Source organism: Diadema antillarum, unplaced genomic scaffold (genome assembly GCF_040938485.1).
Source record: "Diadema antillarum isolate AM-2024a unplaced genomic scaffold, OU_Dant_1.0 seq00000086_RagTag, whole genome shotgun sequence".
Classification (NCBI taxonomy): Eukaryota; Metazoa; Echinodermata; class Echinoidea; order Diadematoida; family Diadematidae; genus Diadema; species Diadema antillarum.
This window is the reverse complement of record NW_027271178.1, coordinates 582799-607760: the sequence shown is the minus strand read 5'-3', so window position 1 is coordinate 607760 and position 24962 is coordinate 582799. Positions and strand designations below refer to the sequence as shown.

The window sequence follows — 24962 nt, the reverse complement described above, 5'->3', positions numbered from 1 at the left end:
TGTATGGGTGCAACAAGAATATGAATCACGACAGCGATAATCCTAAAACTTAATTTAGGAAAAGTAACAATGAGGGTTATTAGGATTAGACAGCTACTGTCAAACAACATTACTGTATTGTGAAGATCAACAAAGGATATTTCAAACGATGAATTTACTGCTGTTACACAGGAAATTTCAAAAGAAGTCGTTTGAATCCTCCAATGTCAATTAAGTTGCTGACTGTGCTTTTTCATCAAATCTTATATCATAAAGCACAACCGTGTCGACATAGACGGAGACCCATATACTGCACCCGTGAGCGATTTCAATCCTACCTTCGACATCTGGGTTGACGGTATCTTCGTCGTCTATTACGCACCCGAAATCCGCCTGGAAGTCCGTTTTGTCCCCTTCGACTTGCACTACTTCAGCGTTCGGGTTGCCTACGAGATATACTACAACAGCACAGAGGGACTGTGCGGTAATCCACACATTTCCTTTTTTTCCTAGTTTGGGGTAGATTGAAAAGTTGACTTTTTCGTTTTTATTGGAGTGAATTTGAGTGGTAAGCTTCAAAAAGAAGTATGTCTATTGATTCATTGATTTAGTACTTATCTTTCTATTATCTATAACTGAATACCGTTTTTGAAACAGTGATAATGGAAAACCAAAACGAATAAACGTTAAATCAATGAGTAACTGTTGACTCATAAAAACATCTACGGCACTGATTCTCGGAATATAAGGGACTGACAAATTACACCTGTGCCAGGCAAATCAAGGCCAACTCCAAACTTAGTTCATTTAGTAATAAATATCCATAGAAATCGAAGAAATTTCATCCCTTTTTTTAAACTCAAACTAGAGTACGTTTTACCCATTTGATCTCTTATGCTCCAAAAGTTGGTCTATTATTTGCTACAATGCGTGCCACTTTTAACCTTTTTTCCATTTACACAAAATTACATGTATGAGCAATTTTTGCTACGATTTTTGCTTTTCACCGAGAATATTATAAATAGTCTATACTTAAACTAAACCAATACAAACAAACAGGGATCTGTGGCGTCAATGAGACAACGTGTGAAGAGGACAATGACTGCTGTGAATGGGTACCGATCGAAGAACGGAGAGATTGTGGCTGCGGCGAGCCTGTACCTCCTTGCCCGAACCCACCCGATGTGGACTGGTGCAAACTGCTGTACACGCGGCCCGAATTCCAAGTGTGTCACGAGGTTGTTTCACCAGACCCATTCTTCAGGAACTGCCTCTACGACGAGTGTTTCTCCAACGAAACTACGTGCGACGCATTCGAGTACTACGCCATCGCGTGTGCTAGAGCTGGTGTGTGTATCGACTGGCGAGAGGAAGACTTTTGTCGTAAGTTCTTATCATTCAGTCATCAGTATGATTTTTATTTTTTTTTATTTTTTTACAAATGGAGCGTGTCATCATGGTCTGTTTGAAACAAACATGAAGATTTGTTGTGTTTATGTATCAATATACTGAAATTTGTTTGGGATTGTTTGGAATTTGCTTTTCCACATACTTTCTCCGTCAGTATAGAATCCCTGAGAAGGTGTTGTAAAATATTTTACACATCCTATCAATCAAGGTAATTAAGAATGAAGAAGAATTAGCGTTACATTTTTGTAGGTTATTTTAAGACGTTGCTATAGCCTCTTATTGTAGAGCTACTCAGTAAATAATCTAAAGCTATTTAAGCATGTAATCAACACGTCTGATACCTGTCTGATACTATTATTTGATTGCTGTTTATCAACCCACCAGCATTCCACTGTGAGGAACCTATGGAATACCACGAGTGTGAATGTATTCCGTCTCCACATGACGAGTGTACACGTTTCCATGACGACAACAAAGAATGTCCTGTCGAGCGAGTCAATGGCTGTTTCTGTCCTGAAGGAACCATGCTCATTGATGACGAATGTGTGCCCTGTTGTAAGTATTCAAAATCTTGAAGATCCTTGACATTGAACAACGACGCAAAATTTTACGCAAGAGTAGTAACGAGATGCCAAGACCTGATGCGGACTCAACAGATTTTTGTATTCGTTTGAAATGTGAGACTACTAGGTATTTCGAAATACACATGGTTATAAACATGCTAGTGTATGCGTTGCAGTAACTCTAGCAAAAGAGAAACTTTAGTTCAAAGGAAGTGTCAATTAGACAGATAAAAAAATAGAAGGAAAAATGAGAAACAAGCGAGACAAGCGGATATGGGCTGAGATAAATGCAGAAATGTTTCCAATATAGACATGATAGATAGCCACACTGAAAACAGATAGTACATTATGTTGCGCCTATTGCTTCGCGTAAAAGTGTCTTCGCGTAAAAGTGTCTTCGCTTGAAAGTGTGCTTTCAATTCATGAGAATATCTTAAAGAGTAATCTTAACCTATGTTAAAGGTCCACTGGTTGTCTTCATCGGAATTGAAGCAATCAGAGTGACGTCACGAGAGACGAAGTCAAGAGATCAGGGAAACTCGCTTTATTTAAGGCTATCGCCGGAACACCCAAATGAGGTCCCTCGCAAAAGGCTTAAGTTGTGTAAAGATCAATAACATAAAGTTGACATTCTTACTGCAGTTAGGTTTGTTGATGTTGTGAACAAAACATTTCTCTGTTTTACAGCCACACCCACAGAATCCGTCTCCACGCCTACGACCAGGCCTACCACCACTGCGCCCCCTGCACCCACTTTCACACCAACAGCTTATATACCACCGCGCAATGAATGTAAGTAATCGAAAAAATTATTCCAACCTTAAAACCATTTTGATCGTACCGGTAGCTGCCTGGCCAGGAGTCACTTTCGTAGTTTTCTATATGATTGAAATTGTTACAGATTCGAAGTCTGAAATGTTTGGAATTTAGTTGTTTTTGTTCAAAGGCATCTCAGAGAAGGCATGTTTGGAAGTTGCCTTTCAGTCAGAAATGCGTAATTTACTTTTATTATTACACTAAGAAATCTAAACCTTATCACTTCCGTCCATGACACCCCTAAACACATTAACATCGATACTCGTGCTCTGTTCTTCAAGGTATCTGCACGGGATACGGTGATCCTCACTACAGAGACTTCAATGGTAACGACTTTGATCACCAGGGCAACTGCACGTACGTTCTAAGCGAAGATTCCAGCAAACCACCAAAGTACACGGTACTCATCACCAACGTGGAGTGTGAACGGTTCCCCGGAACCACGTGTCCTAAGCAGCTAACAATCATATACGGAGGGCATACGGTCGTACTGTTGTCTGACCACACGTCCGGAGGGGTAGGTATAACGTGTTATAATGTTTTTCGAGTACCTCAGAGTTCCGAAGAATACTGATCGATCTCTTTCTACTCGGGTACACCGACTGCCGCGCTGCTGTTGCACTATTTTTGAACGAAATACTGGCTTAAGTAGGAATCAATGTATGGGTGCAACAAGAATATGAATCACGACAGCGATAATCCTAAAACTTAACTTAGGAAAAGTAACAATGAGGGTTATTAGGATTAGACAGCTACTATCAAACAACATTACTGTATTGTGAAGATCAACAAAGGATATTTCAAACGATGAATTTACTGCTGTTACACAGGAAATTTCAAAAGAAGTCGTTTGAATCCTCCAATGTCAATTAAGTTGCTGACTGTGCTTTTTCATCAAATCTTATATCATAAAGCACAACCGTGTCGACATAGACGGAGACCCATATACTGCACCCGTGAGCGATTTCAATCCTACCTTCGACATCTGGGTTGACGGTATCTTCGTCGTCTATTACGCACCCGAAATCCGCCTGGAAGTCCGTTTCGTCCCCTTCGACTTGCACTATTTCAGCGTTCGGGTTGCCTACGAGATATACTACAACAGCACAGAGGGACTGTGCGGTAATCCACCCATTTCCATTTTTCCTAGTTTGGTGTAGATTGTAAAGTTTATTTTTTCGTTTTCATTGGAGTGAATTTAAGTGGTAAGCTTAAAAAGAAGTAGGTCTATTGAGTCATTGATTAAGTATTTATCTTTCTATTATCTATAACTGAATACTGTTTTTGAAACAGTGATATTGGAAAACCAAAACAAACAAACAAACAAACATTAAATTAATGAATAACTGTTGACTCATAAAAACATACGGCACTGATTCTCAGGAGATAAAGGACTAACACATTTCACATGTGCCAGGCAAATCAAGGCCAACCCCAAATTTTGTTCATTTAGTAATGAATACCCATACAAATTGAAGAAATATCTATTCCTTTTTATTCAACTCAAGCTAGAACACGGTTTACCCATTCGATTTCTTATGCTCCAAAAGTCGGTCTATTATTTGCTGTAATGCGTGCCACTTATAATCTTTTTTTTATCTAAACAAAATCACATGATTTAATTTTTTCACCGAAAATATAGCAGATAGTCTTTACTAAAAGGTCCTGTTAACCTTTGGGAGCAGTGATTTCGAAAATGTTCAAGATATCACATTTAATACATATCTGTAGGTCTGTTGAATCAAAAAACCTGCTACCATATAAAACTTTTCCAATAAAGCCTAAAATATAAGGAAATATCAGTAATTTTCTCTTTTAATCGTAACTGTAATCGGTTTAGGCTGGAAACGCTTTTATTTTAACTATTGTTCACATTTTGTATATCTAACAATACCTAACATTGATAATACGGATTCAAATTTTACAGTGGTTGTTTCTATTCCAAACTCACATTTTGGAACAATTTAAAAGCACTAATGCAGGGTTTTTGTTTCTTCTGCAAATTGTAAAGTATGCCTTTAAACTAAACCAATACAAACAAATAGGGATCTGTGGAGTCAATGAGACAACGTGTGAAGAGGGTGGAGACTGCTGCGAATGGGTACCGATCAAGGAACGGAGAGACTGTGGCTGCGGCAAGGAAGTACCTCCCTGCCTGTACCCACCCGACGTGGACTGGTGCAAACTGCTGTTTACTCGGCCCGAATTCCAAGTGTGTCACGATGCTGTTTCACCAGAACCCTTTTTTAAGAACTGCCTTTACGACGAGTGTTTCTCCAACGAAACCACGTGCGACGCTTTCGAGTACTACGCCATTGCGTGCTCTAGAGCTGGTGTGTGTATCGACTGGCGAGAGGATGACTTTTGTCGTAAGTTCCTATAATTCAGTCTTTAGCGTTAAAATTTCTCTCGCTTCTTTTTACAAATGATGCGTGTCTTCATGGTCATATCGACAGAAACATAGAGTTTTGATTTTATGAAGCAATGCGCTGAAAATTGTTTTGGAATGTTGAGTTACCTGTTTAGATATTTTTTTTTTGTCATATACGTACCCCGTCACATAATGAGAATCCCTAATGACGAGCTGTGGCATACTTTGCAAGCCATGTTAGCACAGGTAACCAGGAACGAACTAGAATAAGCGTTACATTCCAAAGAAGCTATAGGTAGTTTTTAAAACGTTATTCTCTGATACTATTTGCCGATTGCTGTTTATTATCCCATCAGCATTCCACTGTGAGGAACCTATGGAATACCACGAGTGTGAATGTATTCCGTCTCCACATGACGAGTGTACACGTTTCCATGACGACAACAAAGAATGTCCTGTTGAGCGAGTCAATGGCTGTTTCTGTCCTGAAGGAACCATGCTCGTTGATGACGAATGTGTGCCCTGTTGTAAGTATACAAAATCTAGCAGATCCTTGACATCGAACAACGACGCAATATTTTGCGCAAGTGTAGTAACGAGATGCCGAGAGCTGATGCGGACTCAACAGACTTTTGTATTTGTTTGAAATGTAGAGAGTGTCAAGTTGATAGATAGAGAAAAAAAGACACTGTGAAACGAGCGAGACAAACGAATATGGGGTAAGATAAATTCAGAAATATCGGCAATATAAATAGCCACACTGAAAATTGAGATCAAGATGCACCTGTTGTTGTGTCTATTGCCTCGCGTAAAAGTGAATTCGGGACTCGTCTTCAACGGGTTAAATATAATGAGGTGTAATTGAGAATTCTTAGCCTTTGTTAAAGGCCATCCCGCTGTCTTCATTGGAAGTAAAGTGAACAGAGTGACGTCACGAGAGACGTAGTCAAGACATCAGGGAAACTCGCTCTCCTCAAGGCTATCGCCGGAATACCACAATGAGGTCCCTCGCTAAAGACTTAAGTTGTGCAAAGATGTATAACATAAAGATGACATTTGTACTGTAATTAGGTTTGTTGGAGTTGTGAACAAAACATTTCTCTGTTTTACAGCCACACCCACCGAGCCTGTCTACACGACTTCGACCACGCCTTCAACCACCGCGCCCCCTACACCCACCTTCACACCAACAGCTTATATACCACCGCGCAATGAATGTAAGTGATCGAAAAATTATTTTAATATTAAAACCAATTTGATCGTACCAGTAGCTACCTGGCCAGGAGTCACTTTCGTTGTTTTCTATATGATTTAAATTGTTACACGCCAAAGGTTTGAAGTCTGAAAATCTTTCGAATTGAGCTGTTTTTGTTCAAAGGCATCTCAGAGAAGGCATGCTTGGAAGTTGCCTTTCAGTCAGAAATGCGTAATTTACTTTTCTTATCAAATTAAGAAATTTAAGCCTGATCACTTCCGTCCATGACACCCCTGAACACATTAACATCGATACTCGTGCTCTGTTCTTCAAGGTATCTGCACGGGATACGGCGATCCTCACTACAGAGACTTCAATGGTAACGACTTTGATCACCAGGGCAACTGCACGTACGTTCTGAGCGAAGATTCCAGCAAACCACCAAAGTACACAGTACTCATCACCAACGTGGAGTGTGAACGGTTCCCCGGTACAACGTGTCCTAAGCAGCTTACAATCATCTACGGAGGGCATACGGTCGTACTGTTGTCTGACCACACGTCCGGAGGGGTAGGTATAACGTGTTATGAAATTTTCGAGTACCTCATAGTTCCGAAGAATACTGATCAATCTCTTTCTACTCGGGTACACAGATTGCCGCGCTGCTGTTGCACTATTGTTGAACGAAATACTGGCTGAAGTAGGAATCAATGCATGGGTGCAACAAGAATACAAATCACGACAGCGATAATCCTAAAAGTGAACTTAGGAAAGTTACTGTCAAACGACATTACTGTATCGTGAAGATCGACGAAGAATATTTGAAACGATGAATTTACTGCTGTTACGCAGGAAGTTTCAAAACAAGTCGTTTGAACCCTACAGTGTCGAGTTGTTGACTTTGCTTCTTAATTAAATCTTATATCATAAAGCACAACCGTGTCGACATAGACGGAGACCCATATACTGCACCCGTGAGCGATTTCAATCCTACCTTCGACATCTGGGTTGATGGTATCTTCGTTGTCTATTACGCACCCGAAATCCGCCTGGAAGTCCGTTTCGTCCCCTTCGACTTGCACTATTTCAGCGTTCGGGTTGCCTACGAGATATACTACAACAGCACAGAGGGACTGTGCGGTAATCCACCCATTTCCATTTTTCCTAGTTTGGTGTTAATTGTAAAGTTTATTTTTTCGTTTTTGTTTTCTTAGAATGAATTTGAATGGTAAGCTTCAAAAATAAGTAGCTAGGGTCTATTGATTCATTGATTAAGTAGTTATCTATCTATTGTCTATAACTGAATGCCGTTTTCGAAACAGTGATATTTAGAACCAAAACGAACAAACATCAAATTAATGAGTAACTGTTGACTCATAAAAACATACAGCACTGATTTTCAGAAGATAAACGACTGACAAATTATACCTGTGGCAGGCAAATCAAGGCCAACTCCAAATTTAGTTCATTTAGTAATGAGTACCCATAGAAATTGGAGAAATTTCATTCCTTTTTATTCAAGTCAAACTAGCGTACGTTTTACCCATTTGATTTCTTATGCTCCAAAAGTTGGTATATTTTGCTATAATGCGTGCTACTTTTAATCTTTTTTTTCCATCTACACAAAATTACATGAATGAACAGTTTTTTTTTCACTGAGAATATTACAAATAATCTATACTTAAATTAAACTAATACAAACAAACAGGGATCTGTGGCGTCAATGAGACAACGTGTGAAGAGGGTGGTGACTGCTGCGAATGGGTACCGATCAAGGAACGGAGAGACTGTGGCTGCGGCAAGGAAGTACCTCCTTGCCTGTACCCACCCGATGTAGACTGGTGCAAATTGCTGTACACGCGGCCCGAATTCCAAGTGTGTCATGACGCTGTTTCACCAGAACCCTTCTTTAAGAACTGCCTCTACGACGAGTGTTTCTCCAACGAAACCACGTGCGACGCTTTCGAGTACTACGCCATTGCGTGCGCCAGAGCTGGTGTGTGTATCGACTGGCGAGAGGATGACTTCTGTCGTAAGTTTTATCCTTATTTATGTTCCAATTAAGCAGTGCTAGAATTTCTTAACGTTGCTGTTTTTTTTAACAGCGTCAGAGATGAATATTGAACGTGGACCATAGAATTGATTGCTATAATCTTAATGGATGGGTACTTGGAAATGAAACGTAACTGACTGACTTAAGATTAAGGAGAGCCATTCTAAAACTTTCCTGGACTAGGTCCTTATCCCTTATTATGGTGGAATAAACGATGTAAAGAGTAAATTAACAACGTATAAGATGTAATAAACATGAAGAAAAAGTGGAGATACAAATATGAGATGATTTTTTGGTGATTACATGCTAATACACATTATTACTTTGATTATACGTGTATGATTATTTGTATAATCATGTTTGCATTTTTCAATACACTTTTTTAACCTAATTTTGACGCATACAATGATTCTGGACAAAATGGCGTCTGTATTATGTTAGAATATACAATATATTATACATTTTGTACCAAAGTTTCATTTTAACGGAGAGAAACTAACTTCTTGACATCTTGTAACTATGCCACCGTCTTCAATATAGTTCTCTTGTTTGTTTGTTTCTTGTTGGGTTTTTCTTACCACCATGACCAGCATTCCACTGTGAGGAACCTATGGAATACCACGAGTGTGAATGTATTCCGTCTCCACATGACGAGTGTACACGTTTCCATGACGACAACAAAGAATGTCCTGTTGAGCGAGTCAATGGCTGCTTCTGTCCTGAAGGAACCATGCTCGTTGATGACGAATGCGTGCCCTGTCGTAAGTAGTCGCAATATCTTCGTAGATCTTCGAGGCCGGAATCGGCAAAGCAAGCTTTCAGGCTATTATGATATTGTCAAAACAGTTTCTATACGAGATTAAAAAAAAAGAGAAGCCAACATCTGTGTTTTCCACATTTACTACCTTTGGTGATGTCCGGACAGTGTATCATCAGAAGAATACAATTAATTCATGGTGTCTGTATGCGATTATAAGGCTCGACACTAGCAGTGGTCGGATGGCCCGGCACCACTGTCCAGAAATTGATGTCGGACCACCAACTTTTAAGAAAACATATGTTTACTCCTCCTCGGGCCACCCACCGAGATTACAGGTTTGAAACTTTCATTGGCCGGAATGTCCCACAAGAGAGAATAAAAAAGTCGAGGTAGAGACCCTGATGTACACGTTCATAAATAAGATACACAAAGTATGCATTTAAGTATAAGAAGTGTGTGAGTCTCCTCTCCTTCTAGCTACGTTTGCCGGGAACTTAAATTTGATAATACTCGAAATTCATACCGTAGGCCTACAACGAGAACAGATGTGATTTACTTTTAAATGCAGCGGGGAAAAAAGATAGCAGAGGTTCTTTTTTTCGTTGCTGTCGATAGCGTTTCATAGATTTCCCTTCATGGATTTACTTTTGTTAGTTAGCTTGAAAGTTGTGCAAGAGTGCCCCTTTTAATTTATTTTTCCTTTTCAATTTTCATATGCTTCAGTCCCGACACCATCAACGCCAACAAAGACCACAACACCTTATTGGGACATTTGTAAGTCTGGTCTCTTTATAGTCTTATACATTGAGTCATCTAGGACTACAATCATTCATTCATTGAAAGACAGTTTGCCATCATAATTAGGACATTTAGTGTTCTGTGCCGTATTGAATGCCCTTCTCAATATTGCCATGAGGATTTCCACAAGTTCAGAGACTAACTTTGTGCTGTTATTATTTTTCATTGTATTAACTATTGTAGAAAAAAAAAAAACTATCGTGAGGTGCCCGTACGGGGACTCTATGGGCTAATGGCCATTATATGAATGCGCCAGGGTATAGCTCCACGGGCCTGTAGAGCTGCTGTGTCTAAAAAATGTAATTCAATTCTGAATTAGAATTAAATTTCAGCTGAAAATTATCGGCAAACAAACAGGATTTTAAAAAACTTAAACAACATTGTCAGATCATGATCATTATGGAAGTTCATGATTGCCCATATTTTCACGAAAAATTTCAAAAAAAAAAAATAACCGATTATGAGATGAGACGATGGTCATCGGCGTCCCTCAAACCTCTTGTCCTTCTGGATAAAAATTCTCAACTTAAAGGGAACCAAAACCCAAAGAGCAATGATGACTGAGTGAAAGCAGCGACATTAGTAGAACACATTAGTGAAAGTTTGAGGAAAATCGGACAATCGATGCAAAAGTTAGGAATCTTTAAAGTTTTTGTGTTGGAACCGCTGGATGAGGAGACTACTAGAGGTTATGATGTAATACGTGTGGACAACAATATAAAGAAAATATAGAGATAATTCCACAATAATTCACTTTTCAAGCGTAATGAAAGAGCACTTGACTAACTACTTTTAAAAAACAGGGGGAGTAGTTGATTCCCTTAATGTCAGTATCAAGTTGATGGATTATGAAATTTTCATTAAAAATAGTTTTTTTTTTAATTCCCTATACATTTTCTTTATAGTGTTGTCCAAACATACGTCATAACCTATAGTAGTCTCCCCATCCAGTAGTTCCAACACCAAAACCGTTTGCATCGATTGTCTGATTTTCCTCGAACTTTCACTGATGTGTTCTACTAATGCTGCTGTTTTCACTCTATCCACGTTGCTCTTTGGGTTTGGGTTTCCTTCCAATTTCCTGTGCAGGATGCCATCAAACAAAGAGTTAATACATGTAACATCAATTTTCATAGCAATCAAAGGGATGGCATAGTTTTGGTTTAGTTCTGGTTGAGACATGGTGATTCGGGTTTTGGTTTTTTGCAAGGTAGTTGGAAACCATTATTTTGTGTGAAGTATAGAGGAGTATGCGGTTGTTGAAGGAATTGAGGGTTTAGAGTTTGTCTGATCTTTTTTATTTATTTTTTTGAGGGGGGGGGATGTTGTGGTGTCTCGGAGCAGGAAGGGGCGGGATGGTCCTGATAACAGGTAGGTCCCACCTTTAATTAGGACTACACTGTTTTGCTGAGTTTGTGGATGTCTAAACTTCTCGTTCCTCTTGGAATTGTGTGCTCTTTGATATTTCATGTATAATGATTTCTGATTGTCTCGCAAAGGGTTGAGGCCTGGGTCCCCATTTCCACCAAAACTATACCGTCCCTTTAAGCAACAGCCTCGTAGTTGACGTCTTGCGTCATTTATGTGTACGTCCAGTTTCCCGTCACACTGAAGAGTATACATACGATACTAAACAACCACCCCGTTATCAACTATGTAATTTAGATCGCGGGTCACTCAGAACATAATTTTCATGCTTACTCGCTTTCATGGCTTGTGACGGGACTCAGTGCTTGAGCTGACTACGTTAATGCACGAAGCAGGTTGTTGATAAGAGCGTACTCATTGAAACAGTTAAATAATATCCCTGAAGTAATAAAAAAGAAACAACTACATTACATATGCTCTCCGAGTGAGCCAATATTTTTTAAGGCCCTTACGCTGTATATTTTGTTTGTTTGTCTGTGCGTGCCGTAATCTTCACTAATAGTCTCTACACCAACGACGATGCCATCCCCCACAACTACACGAGAGGGATGTAAGTTTTCTTTTACTGATACATCTTTTTGCATCTTTTTCATTCCCTGTCTGTCTGTCTGTCTCTCACGTATGTATGTAAACATGAAATGAAATGGTGATTTATAGGCAGCAGCTACACATGCCACACACACACACACACACACACACACACACACATATATATATATATATATATATATATATATATATATGTTAACTTAATATATACATATAATGAAGATATTATATATATATATACATATATATGTGTGTGTGTGTCCGTGTGTGTATGTGTATTTTATCTTCCACATACTATCCGTTGCCGTTGACACCTCACTTTGGTTGTTCTGCTTTTCTTTTATTTATCCATTCTTGTGTCTGTTCGCTTTCTGTCTGGTAGTAGGCCCTCTAAGAAATCATTGTGTGTTCGTCAGGGGTCGCAAGGATCCGTGGGAAGGTCTCCTTGATCCCCTTGCTGGCTAGACACGTGTTTGAAGAACGATTGAAGTACTGTACAGCTTACGTGTTAAGACAGGGGAATTTAAAAATTACTCGCACAGATATGGAGCATTAGCACGAGTAGGGATTAATATAGTAATGATTATGAAAAGCATAAGTAAAGCATAAGGAAAAAAAACCTGATTTTACAACGCGTAATTTCACCATGACAACGCTTATCATGCTTATACTAAGGACTTGACCACTGTGTATTTGGTAGGCATTTCTTCATCATTCCATTTTTTTTTCCTGGGAATGAAAGACGATTTTGACTACCAATAATCTTACTAGTGTACCCTACACTCGACTAGTCAAGGTTTTACACTAATTGTCTGACTATTCTAAAGAAATAAAATCATTTTGTATCTTGACGGTAGTGATACTCTCCATTCATGTCATTTGGATCAAGAAATTATATTCCCCTCCCCTGCAATTAGAAGTTTTCACTTATTGTCTTTGTTAATAGCTACGACTACCGTGGCTACAACACCAGAGGTGACAGGAGTAGGTAAGTAGTGCAAATTGCCTTAGATATAGAAAATGCAATTTTGGTGAAGGGAGATGTCGTTCACATCCATTGCTTATTCCACTGGATAAGTCGACTGCTCAAGATGACACACTCTCAAAACGGGGATTTTTTTTTTTTTTTTTTTTTACGTGAACACAATTTTCTCATCATCGGCAATATGTCACATCATTCGCTTCCATCGTACACAGAGATATCAGAATTGAACTCATCATTCAACCCAGTCATATTTTTATTCTCAAGAAGCACAAACAAGATGAAACCACGAACGAATAGAACGTGTATAAAACTTACACGTTAACCACTGATTTGACTGAAGGACGAAAAGAAGACCGGTATACAGAAAGTAACAGTCATTGAGCAATCCATTAAGAAGTCATGAAAAAGCTTTGATGCAGCCATCGATGGACGAGAAAGGTATACACTTCATGACGTCACATTATATTCGACGATATTATAAACAAGAAAATGTACAGAGAATGTGATCTTATTTGATAAAAAGTACACATTCCCTCTACCTCTTACTGACAAAATTATGATGAGGGTCACATTATTTCCTTTGAGTAAGTCAAGTCCTGTTTCATGTACCGTTTGAAAAGTGAAAATACGTGTACGTTAAATCTGTTAAAGATACATCGTTGCCAATAAATGAAGTTAGAAATTGTTGTAGTCTTCTCATCCAGCGATGACACTCCACCAGCACTTTTAACATTCATATGACTAACCTTTGAGCAGGTCGTATTGTTATCCTCAAACTTTGCTGTTGTGTTCTAATGACATTGCTACATTCCCTCATTTCACATACATATTCGGGTTTCATTCTTAAGTTTTAATAACATGGAGACTGAATCAAAATGACCGCATTGGGCCCATTTTCATTACAATACAGATTGCACTCCACCTACCCCAGTTTGTGAGTGGACACCCTGGTGCAGTGATGATGTAAAGATCCTACCATCAGACGATGGCGAATTTGAGTTCATCAAGGATTGTCGCACACAGATGGATATCTGTGACTATCCACTAGCAGCGGAATGTCAGATGGTGGACGCACCTCACTACGACTGGAAGTTCATAGGTCAAGACATGATATGTGATGTGGAAACTGGACTGGTTTGTAATCATACAAAAGAGCAGCAGCTATGTCTGGACTACCGAATCAGGTATAAGATAACAAATTATTACTTCTTGAGCAAAAATGTTACTCCTTTTTTTTTTCATTTCGTTTTCAACGCTAATTGTTTCACGAAAAGTTGAAGTACGTAAGGCAAAAGGAAAATGTTTCAGACTATGTCCTGTCCAAAGAATATATAAAGCTCTAAAAGAGTCCTATTAATTTCCATTCATACTCCGTTTGTGTTTCAAGATTTTATTGCTGCAACACACCAACGCTGCCACCTACATGCTTCCCTGAAACAACACCACATATAATCACGACGCCTTCCGGGGGAGAAACAACTACACCACCTAGTGGAGTAACTACAACACCACATGGTGGAGGAACTACCACAACAGGCAGTGAACGAACAACAACACCACCTAGGGGAGTAACTACCACACCACCTGTTACAAGATTTACCACAACAGGCATTGACCATACTACAACACCACCTAGGGGAGGAACTACCACACCAACTGGTGGAGGAACGACCACACCTCCTGGTGGAGGAACTACCACACCAACTGGTGGAGCAACTACCACACCTCCTGGTGGAGGAACTACCACACCACCTTTTGGTGAGACAGCAGCCTCGAATATCTATTAAGGACTGATGATAAATCAAATTTTGTATTGCTTTTTTCCTGAAATTAGTGGGCATTTTTTTTTTTGGGGGGGGGCCTTTGATTGCGTTATTTATAACTGTCTTAATTCTTAGTTTCTCGTATGAAATTTCACAAGACATAAAAACATACTTTGTACAATCAGTTACAACGTAAAACTGTGACCAGTCCTTGAATTCTTATGTGATATAGGAAACTTATTGCTTCTAAATTTTGATTGTTATTCACTATCTTGTGAAATTGATTGTAAGCACTCACCACAAGCAATCAATAAGATATTCTGATAACTGACTTTCTTGTTAAAGTCTTTAACAAGATTGAATGCGGCAAACTGGAGTGACGACACAATGGAGCCATTCAAGTAGTTATACGAAAAGAAAATGGATTAGGTATGACATCTCATTCCTGAAAATACCGTCTTGCCGTAGGCGTTGTTTGCAGATAAATGATTGTGGCTAAGATAATCGGTGTGTAATCAGTGTGAAAATCTTGTGTTTCTGTAGGAATTATTTCCTTTATTATTCCTTATTTCTTGTTGTACAAATCTGGTGTATGGATTATCTCAAAAAGTTCAATCGCTTATCACTCAAAACGTCGTCACTTATTTCGTATGATCTAATGATGGTATTTATATATTTTTTTTTCTTTAACCTTCAGCCGTGATGTTAGTATGGCATCTTTTTCTAAAATCACATATTATCGTATTCATCTTCATTATACGCGCCATTTTGAAATGAAGTCTGGTAGAAACATATTTCATGTACTAGTAACTGTCTATTTGTCCAATACAATATATATATATATATATATATATATATATATACATATACATATATATGGGTGAAAACGTTGAACGATGTACAATTGGCCATTTTCAGGCTTTTCGATATTCAAACCCTTGTAAAATTGTCACCTGGGGGTGTTTTTCATGGTTTTAGGTATCATTTGGTAGGGGAGAGTTGTACCTTTCAGAAAATATATACTTTCTAGTGTTCTTACTGCATTTTCTTTAAAAAATAATGTCTTGAAGCTGAAAAAATTGACAAAAATGCATATTTTGCGAAAAAATCCCAGAATCACACGTCTTAATTTTCTATCTAATGCAATTCTACAGCTTTGTTTTTCCTTGTGAGGAAGCCCATACACTTCAACTATTTAATCAAGTACTTCTGCCATGAACGTGTGTATTATTTATCTTGTCAGGAAATGTTGAATTCACTTATGTCTGAAAAAGAACGTCTCTGAATGAATTATCTTTTCCTTGACGCCAAAAATTCAGGATGACTATGAAAACATGTAAGGCCATATTTATTTAGTGTCTTATCCATACTACCATTCCATCAAAATTTATGAGTGAGCTGTGTGAAATAATCGTGTGGTGGCTCATTAAAGAAAATTATACTGAATAACCATCAGAGATGTTCAGTTGTGTAATGGTGTCATTGATGAAAGTGGATTATGCTTGAGATAAAAAGTGGTTATCAGTATGTCAGTGCGAGCCAAGCGACTATGATGATTGTCAACTTTAGTAGCATACTGTCCACAAAAATGAGTTCTGGTTGAAAACCCGAATTGGCGAATGTCTCTGATCTAAACGAATGTCCCTGATTGAAAGTCTCTGAAGGGATATTCCCTCTTCTGACACTTTCGCACTGCATGATACTTTATTTGCGTGCTTATTTTACGCACTGACGAGCCATCCTGGAATCGAGTCAGCACAGTTCAACGACAGATATGCCCACAAATCTTGAAAATGTGAGTAATAACAAAAACTTTCCTGGTGTTTATGCCAATTTATTAGAATTGTTATCTCGTAGATTTGCCAATCAGTATCATTTGTGAAATTATGTATTTTAATCTTTGGATTAGAGGTAAATTGAAAAAGGATAGACAGTAAATATGTAAGAATCTGCTCGAAGATCAAAGACCGAACGTCTCTGAGCAAAATGAAAAACGTCTCTGAAAATTACTGTTTCATGAAATAAAGACATCCACTATACAAATTATGAGAACATTAAAGTAAATTTATGTCTGGATGGGCTCAGTTAGTACAGTAGGAACAAGTAGAACCAAGATAACACGGGCGTGTTATAATATTAAGAAAAATGAAGCTTCCTGAAAGATGTTGAAAATATGTAAAAGAGTTTCAAATTTAAGACTTTCTGTTGATTAAGCAAGTGTAAACACATTGCCAGGACAGAAACTATGTTTTATGACTAGTAATAGGTCAATAGTCTATGATTATTATGTAGTAGTCACTTTAGTTTACGTATTTTTTGTGAGAGAGGCAGAAATGTGAGAAAAACAGGTATAGGTCAGAGACGTTCTCTGAACAAATAGGATCTGCTCTCAAACCAATATCAATGACCCATCATGGCGAATTGGTGCCTATGTTTGTAGCACATAGGTTCCTCAATCCAAATATAATGCCAATATCTTGTAAAAATCAAAGCCATTAAGTACTGATAAGCAAAGATGTTTACGTCAGAGACGTTACACTGAACGTTTTACATATTTTCAACTATACAATAAGGAGTAGATTTTTCATTATTCCACAGTATATGGCCCTCGTATACATACATCGTTCTAGGTAATTTACGCAATCTAAAAACAATGTTGATTTATAATTTTGATCAGAGACGTTCATTTGTGCGCACATTGTTCTTCCAGTGCATGATAGATTTATTTTAATATCATTTTAACTCTTTTTTTTTCTTACAGCAAGATGGGAAGACCGGATGGATTTTAAATGCTCCGAATATTAGAATTTCGTCCTGCTCAGGATCTTTAGGCTCAGTCATGTTCATGTAGCCTACAAGTTCCAGACAACGGCCGTGGTACTGGCAAGATCGGACGGACATCTTGGAGGTGCCATCTGTTTACAAAATAATGACTATCCCAACCCCTGTTTCAGGTAGCAAGCGACGCGGTCGGTACCATGCACTGATTGAGGACATGGAATACCAAGTGGAGGGAAAATACAATTCAATGTTATAATGCGGACTCTGTTTTTAGTGCACATCACTACGTTTGCTTTTGAGCCTGTAAAATCGGAGGCTTACGCGCTAAGAAATAAATGTTCAAATTTGCACCTAATTTGTAACAATAGCAGCACACCTGCTGTGCATACTTGCACCCTTAATTGTGCTTAATTGCACCCTTAATTAACTGCCTTTTTGAAGTATTGCTAATTTCTGCAAACAAGTTCTCGTACAGTTGTTAAGAATACGCAAATGAGTGAGCTAACCATGTCATAACCTCACACTTTTCCATTGATCGTGTACAAAAAATAACGAAAATTCAATTTTTCTGTCTTTGAAATCTGAAACATGATGCTATTCCTGGTTGATTACCTTTAGAATAGTGATCAGTTAGATATACCCGGATTTAAGCCTCGGGCATGATTATGTTTGAATGAAAAACTGAAAATTTCAAAATGTTTATGTGCAAACCTTATTGCAAGTTGTGAGGGAATGACAAGCTCAATTTGCCATTTGCATATTCATTATGACCGTTCAAAAGCTGTTTCCTGAAAAAATAGCGAAACTTCAAAACGTCATAACTTCCTTATTTTTCTTGAGCCCGTAAGATTTTATTCTTTCTTATCAGCGGCTAGCTCATATTTGGGCTAAATTTCCCCTGTAATGACTCTTTTTATCTTAGAAGTAAGGTGAGATATTCTAGTGGTAATATTTTTGAGGTTTGTAAGCAAAATACATGAGAAAAGGAAAAATACTAACATCTGTGATGAAACAAGAGAACGTCTATTAAGAATGTCCCTTTACTTTTATAGTTTCCTCTACAACACTACGTATGTATCGCCTTCGAGTAGAAAGAAGGATTGGTAATCCCCTATGACCGATGTGACAGGTAAAATGTGATATTGTAATGTTATTGTCAACCTCTTGAAAGAGGTTTTCAGTTCATTTTTGGTCAAATGTTTGCTGTACCACACCGTTGATATTCTTTTGAGTTTGGCGTTTACAATTTATATCTCCCATAGTATACAGAAAAAAAAGGACAGCGGAATTTGATGCTTCTAGGATGAGTATAGGCTAATTACAGCTTTCTGAGACGTCATCATAACAGTGGCCCAGGTACGGTCCCTAATAAAAATCCGAACTGGCCTGACATACACATATAATCATATTTGAGGTATAGTGGTCAAATTAAAATAGTATCAGTAAATTCGTGCTTACCTTTGTTATAGATTTGGACTACATTTGAAAGAAAACATATACAATATTGATAGCATGTGGGCACACCTTCGTATACACAGGAAGGTGAAATACAAAGTAGTGGTCATCATAAACAAAAACAATTCTTGATATATATGCCTAGGTAAATGATTTCTCAATGAATGTGGAATGTTGAGTTACGAGCATCTTTTAAAATAGGGAGTTTGGTGTTTAATTCTAGTGAAAACTTACAGCCGAAACGTCCCTGATGGAAAAGCAAATGTCTCTGATATAAACAAATAATTTAGGTAAGGTAGTCGAAATTGCAAGAATTTCATGTAATTTTTATTTGTCTCTCATTCAAAAGTGTTGTAAGATATGAATAATATAACAAGGACAGGTTTGTTGTTGATTTTTGGTGTAGAAATCGAAATTCCTCTTACAATTTGGAGGTTTGTAGTTACAATCGATTATTATGAAAAATAATTCAAGTTGAAATTACCATTCTGAATTGTTGACAAAAGATAAACATGTGTTTAATAAAATGATAATGTTATTTGTTCACAAACCTCGTAATTATGGATCAAAGGACATCATTTGTATTGTCTATGTCTGAGGAACGTCTATGAGTGAAACCTGAACGTCTCTGATCAAAACATGGCTTACTTTCAGCATCTGTAAAGGGCTTTTATGGGGATTTGACCGAAGGAAATGCACTGAATTCATTATTAGTATCTACTGAACATTAACATTTAAACAAATGAGACCCCTGCTATATGTTTTGTTCAAATGAGATGAAAGTGAAGATACGAATATAAAAATCTCTGCTTAAACGACAAAAACTCCACTTTTACTTTAAATTCCTTGTGTATTAGCTTTTGTAAACTTCACAGGAGGTAAACAGTATTTTAGGAACAAATTAACACAGTCTTCAAAGGCATGAACAAGATGAAAATATATTCATTTGAATGTTTTTCTACCCTTCATTTGAATTTTCACTAAAACAATGTTTATTTTAGTCAGAGACGTTCACCAATATGTCACAGTTCTATCTAACCTTGAATAAAAACAACACCCTTGGAGATATCCCAGTATAATCGGGTTTGCAAGAAAGCTGATATCAATGACATTTGACTGAGATATATTTATATCAGTGAGTCACGTTTTTTAATTTTGACCCCTGATTTGCCCAATTGTACATCGTTCAACGTTTTCACCCATATATATATCATTACGGTTAGTGCGCGTAGGTGCGCGTCAAAAGTTAAAAGTGCTCCAAATGGCCTGAAATTATTTTACAAACCTTTCAAACTAGTTTCAGCATTTCAAAAAATTGCGTGCACTCACGTCATTTATTACACCCATGTGCCCGTACGCGCGTCTCTGTTGTACGCATGAGCCAATGGGAATTTGCTGACAATTTACTCATCGGCGGCTGAGTAAAGAGTCTAACTTGCTCCTGTCTAACTACCGATAGTTTCGCTAGTGCCACGATAATCATCATTATCATTTTGTTGTTATTGTTGTTGGTATGTTTTTAAAGAAATTTTGTTCATATAAAGATTCAGGTACAAATAAATGTCACATATAATACATAAATACTAATGATCCAAATTTGACAGGCAACTGCGAAACATCTAGATAATGTAGTTTTCTCGGACAAATATTCATCTACTTTCTTCGCTTGCTTTAAAAATTGCCAAAATTGGCTAAAATATAACGATGTCTTTTTATTTCTCACAGAAAATATAAAGTATTTATCGTACAAATAAACCGCATTGTAACAGTTTGGATTTTCTGTAGAACCAAGTGTAAAGGAACTTCTAGTAATTTGAGTTTGATTCTGTAACATAATTTCTTTGTATTTGAGAAATAAACCTTTAGGTAACATCACATTCCCAAAACAGATGTGCAATTGTTTCTGTGGAGCTCAAACAAAACGAACAGAGGTGTGAGTCAGATGGTCCCATTGCAAAAAGTAATTTGTTAACACCAATATTTCTATGCAGAATTTTATACAGAAAATAACGAAGTCTTTGATTCAGAGTGGATGTATAAGGAACATTATATATTTTAGTCCAATCTAAGTTTTGATTTAATATTTCTTCCCATTTCCTTTCTGATTTAGGTAGTTGAAATATTCTATCACATAATATTCGGTGTATATATCGACATATCTCAATTGTTTTGAACAAATTATATATCGTTTCTTCTTGTTGCGTCTATATTTCATTATCATTTACTGATTTCTTTTCAATATATTTTTTCCACTCTAAGGAGATTGCATGAATACTCTAACAAAATAAATACTATACAAAAATTACAACAAACACCGTATTTGATTGTTTGAATATATCTGAATCATAAAACCTATGCAGCTGTTACTAATATTGAGTCATTTCTAACTTCGTTTATGAAACGCAGATTGCACTACACCTACCCCAGTTTGCGAATGGACACCCTGGTGCACTGATGATGATAAAATCCTGCCATCAGACGATGGCGAGTTTGAGTTAATCAAGGATTGTCGTAAACAGATGGATATCTGTGACTATCCACTAGCAGCGGAATGTCAAATGGTGGACGCACCTCACTACGACTGGAAGTTCATAGGTCAAGACATGATATGTGATGTGGAGACTGGACTTGTTTGTAATCACACAAAAGAGCAGCAGCTATGTCTGGATTACCGAATCAGGTATGAAGTAACTGATTTGAAAAAGTGAAATTGAGGCTCTTGGTTATTATAATGCACGTCCACAAGATATAAGCAACTCCGGTTTTAGTTTTTATTGTGGACCATTTAAGTTACTCGGAATCACGTTCTCCGCAACTTTCAATGATATGTTTGAGTTGAATTATATACCTGAAAAACGAAAATTGCTGGATATTTTCAAAATTTGGTCAAGAAGACATTTAACCCTCATCGGGAAAATTGTTATATTAAAATCTTTGGCCCTTTCCCAATTACTTTTTCTGTTTTCGGTATTACCTTCTCCACCAGCATAGTTTATAAAAGAATTAGAACAAATAGTATTTTCTTTTATCTGGGATGATAAACCAGATGAAATCAGCCGACGAACAATAACTGGAGATTATTGGCAGGGAGTTGTAAAGATATTTCATTTTCCATCCATAATTTCTTAAAATCACCTAGGTGAAAAGATTATTAAATGATAAAAAACAGAGGAAAAGGAAATGTTTTTTGAACATTATTTAGATAACTTAGGGGGTAATATAATTTGATATTGTAATATGGCCGGTACAGAAAAGAAGATCAATTTGATTCAAGGCTGTTTTATACGGGAAATTCTTAAGGCTTGGTGTGAATATACTTTTTCCCCTAATTTATCCGTAGAACAAGTTAAAACCATGTAATTTGGTTTAATTCATCAGTTCGTGTAAATAATGAGATTGTTTTTAAGAAAGCAATGTTTCAAAGGGGTATATTAAAGATGACACAATTATGGAGTGATGTGCATGGTTCATCTTTTTAAAGTTTTGAACAGTTTCGGGCTAAACACGGTGTTTGTTGTAATTTTTAGAGTATTTTTCAGTTATTCATGCAACCTCCTCAGAGTTGAAAAATGTATTGAAAAGAAATCAGTAAATGATAATGAAATACAGACGTAACAAAAGATACGATATGTAATTTGTTCAAAAGAACCAAGATATGTCGATGTATACACCGAATATTATGTGATAAAATATTTCAACTACCTAAATCTGAAAGGAAATGGGAAGAAATATTTAACCAAAACTTAGATTGGATTAAAATATACAATGTTCCTTATTCTACCCTGAATCAAAGACTTCATTATTGTCAATATGAAATTTTGCATAGAAATATTGGTGTTAATAAATTACTTTTTGCAATGGGACTATCTAACACAGACCTCTGTGCGTTTTTGAGCTCCACAGAAACAATTGCACATTTATTTTGGGAATGTGATATTACTCAAGGTTTATTGCTCAAATAAAGGAAATTATGTTACAGAATCAAACTCAAATTACAAAAAGTGCTTTTATACTTGGTTCTACAGGAAACCCAAAGTGTTACAACGTGGTTTATTTGCGTGCAAAACACTTTATATTTTCTGTAAGAATTAAAAAGAAATTACATGTATTACATTTTAGCCAATTTTGTCAATTTTTAAAGCAAGCGAAGAGAGTAGGCGAATATATGTCTGAAAAACTAAAGGTTTTGTATCTAATATCAATTGGAATCGTATTTATATTGTTTAGACGTTTTGTAACTGCCTGTCAATTTTGTATTATTTGTCTTTATGTATTGTATGTGACATTTATTTTGTACCTGAACGATTAAGTTCTTTGTGAAAAAGAAACTAACTTTACCTCTTGAGCAAAAATGTTTCTTTTTTCCATTTCATTTTCAACGCTTGTTCTTTCACGAATAGTTTAAGTACGTAAAACAAACGGAAAATGTTATACATATGAACCGGAATTGCAAAAGGAAATAAGATATGGAAACCTGACTAATCCAAAACAGACCCCCTGGACAAATCCCTGGATAAATGATTCTGGCTTTGGCAATAAAACTGTCACTCACTTTCATTTTCATCGCTAATTCTTTTCTACCAAAGGCCGAAGTATGTGATGAATTTAAATAAAGGTCCATAAAATCTCCGAAGAAATAAAAACCTGTGAGCCATCCTTTAAATTTTGTCTCATACTCCTTGTCTTAAGATTTTATTGCTGCAACACACCAACGCTGCCACCTACATGCTTACCTGAAACAACGCCATCGGAAGGAGAAACCACTACACCACCTGGTCCAGGGACGACAACACCACCTGGTCCAGAAACTACAACACCACCTGGTCCAGGAACTACAACACCACCTGGTCCAGGAACTACAACACCACCTGCTCCAGGAAGTACTACACCTGGTGAAGAAACAACTACACCACCTGGTCCTGGAAGTACTACTCCACCTGGTCCTGGAACAACAACACCACCTGGTCCAGGATCAACAACACCACCTGGTCCAGAATCTACAACACCACCTGGTCCAGAAACTACTACACCACCTGCACCAGGAAGTACTACACCTGGTGAAGAAACAACTACACCACCTGGTCCTGGAAGTACTACTCCACCTGGTCCAGAAAGTACTACACCACCTGGTCCTGGAACAACAACACCACCTGGTCCAGAAACTACAACACCACCTGGTCCAAGAACTACAACACCACCTGCTCCAGGAAGTACTACACCTGCTGAAGAAACAACTACTCCACCTGGTCCAGGAAGTACTACACCGCCTAGTCCAGGAACTACAACACCGCCTGGTCCAGGAAGTACTACACCACCTGGTCCAGAAACTACAACACCACCTGGTCCAGAAACTACAACACAACCTTTTGGTAAGACAGAAGCTACGAAAATTACCTAATGGATGATATTAACCCTAATTTTCATTGCGGCATCTGAATTTTGCATTTGAAAACCTCAAATTTATATTTTTCTCGTACCATAGGTTGCCATGTAAAGTTAGTCAGATGAGGTGATTATTCTCTAGGTTTCTGCAAAAGTTCTGCCCCATTTCCTTCTTAGCTGGTGTTTTCTGCCTGTCATAAACTTTCTTAACCATTTTGTTTTGTATTGGTCAAGCCTTCTCTTGACGTCATTACCCCCTGTCCATGCAAACTAGAAATTCTCTCAAATGGCCCTGTCTTGACCAAACTGTAAAATTGTGCTGTGTAACTCCTTATAGACATCCACATTCAAGACAGCATGAGGCATACTATTGGAGATGCCTTTTCCTCATTCTTTTGACGTCACATAGGTTCTACTCACGCTGGAAACAGTTATTTCCACCCTACTGTTTTTACTTTCATTGTGCATCACAAAATCTTTTCGTTTGGTATCACGTCTGGAAATTTGGTTAAAACTTATCTGGAAGGTATCGAGTTCGCGTCCCGGCGCAGTTATCATTTTTTTTAATCTGTTCCAGATGAATATCTCATGGCCAATCGCTCTCAGTCGCGCATTGAATGGATTACTTTATTTTGTAGTCTTGAGAAAAAAAATCCCACTGTAGTTATGTTTAT

The 24962-nt window shown here is 37.5% G+C and overlaps 3 protein-coding genes across 23 annotated transcripts in view; all 3 read left to right on the top strand.

Moving 5' to 3' along the window:
- LOC139726525 (mucin-5B-like) overlaps positions 1-1979 on the top strand; it is a 43698-nt gene extending 41719 nt beyond the window's left edge. The window contains exons 38-40 of the mRNA XM_071637506.1: positions 256-463; positions 1039-1362; positions 1774-1979. Coding sequence (XP_071493607.1) covers positions 256-463; positions 1039-1362; positions 1774-1964 — 723 coding nt within the window. The 3' untranslated portion in view covers positions 1965-1979. The remainder of the gene's footprint in view (positions 1-255; positions 464-1038; positions 1363-1773) is intronic.
- A 38-nt stretch (positions 1980-2017) lies between these two features.
- LOC139726509 (von Willebrand factor-like) lies at positions 2018-9178 on the top strand. Its single transcript, XM_071637466.1, has 11 exons — positions 2018-2066; positions 2640-2744; positions 3050-3285; positions 3683-3890; positions 4814-5137; positions 5496-5666; positions 6252-6356; positions 6669-6904; positions 7267-7474; positions 8043-8366; positions 8978-9178. Exons 1-11 carry the CDS (start codon positions 2018-2020, stop codon positions 9154-9156), a joined length of 2145 nt encoding a protein of 714 aa, XP_071493567.1. The 3' UTR covers positions 9157-9178.
- A 566-nt stretch (positions 9179-9744) lies between these two features.
- Positions 9745-24962, top strand: part of LOC139726523 (uncharacterized) — a 48522-nt gene continuing 33304 nt past the window's right edge. For 4 of the 21 annotated variants that reach the window (XM_071637491.1, XM_071637485.1, XM_071637486.1 and 1 more), the window contains exons 1-7: positions 9749-9921; positions 11876-11923; positions 12869-12910; positions 13818-14091; positions 14295-14665; positions 21313-21586; positions 23596-24275. In XM_071637491.1, the coding sequence (XP_071493592.1) occupies positions 11893-11923; positions 12869-12910; positions 13818-14091; positions 14295-14665; positions 21313-21586; positions 23596-24275 (1672 nt within the window). In that variant the 5' untranslated portion in view covers positions 9749-9921; positions 11876-11892. Of the gene's footprint in view, positions 9922-11875; positions 11924-12868; positions 12911-13817; positions 14092-14294; positions 14666-21312; positions 21587-23595; positions 24276-24962 lie in introns of all 21 variants that reach the window. The other 17 variants (XM_071637501.1, XM_071637497.1, XM_071637496.1 and 14 more) reach the window with 10 other exon arrangements.

Coding starts and splice junctions, on each gene's coding strand:
- LOC139726509 (XM_071637466.1), top strand. CDS start 2,018: ATGCCAAGACCTGATGCGGACTCAACAGATTTTTGTATTCGTTTGAAA. Junction 6,357..6,668: donor TATACCACCGCGCAATGAAT/GTAAGTGATCGA, acceptor CTGTTCTTCAAG/GTATCTGCACGGGATACGGC. Junction 6,905..7,266: donor CTGACCACACGTCCGGAGGG/GTAGGTATAACG, acceptor TATATCATAAAG/CACAACCGTGTCGACATAGA.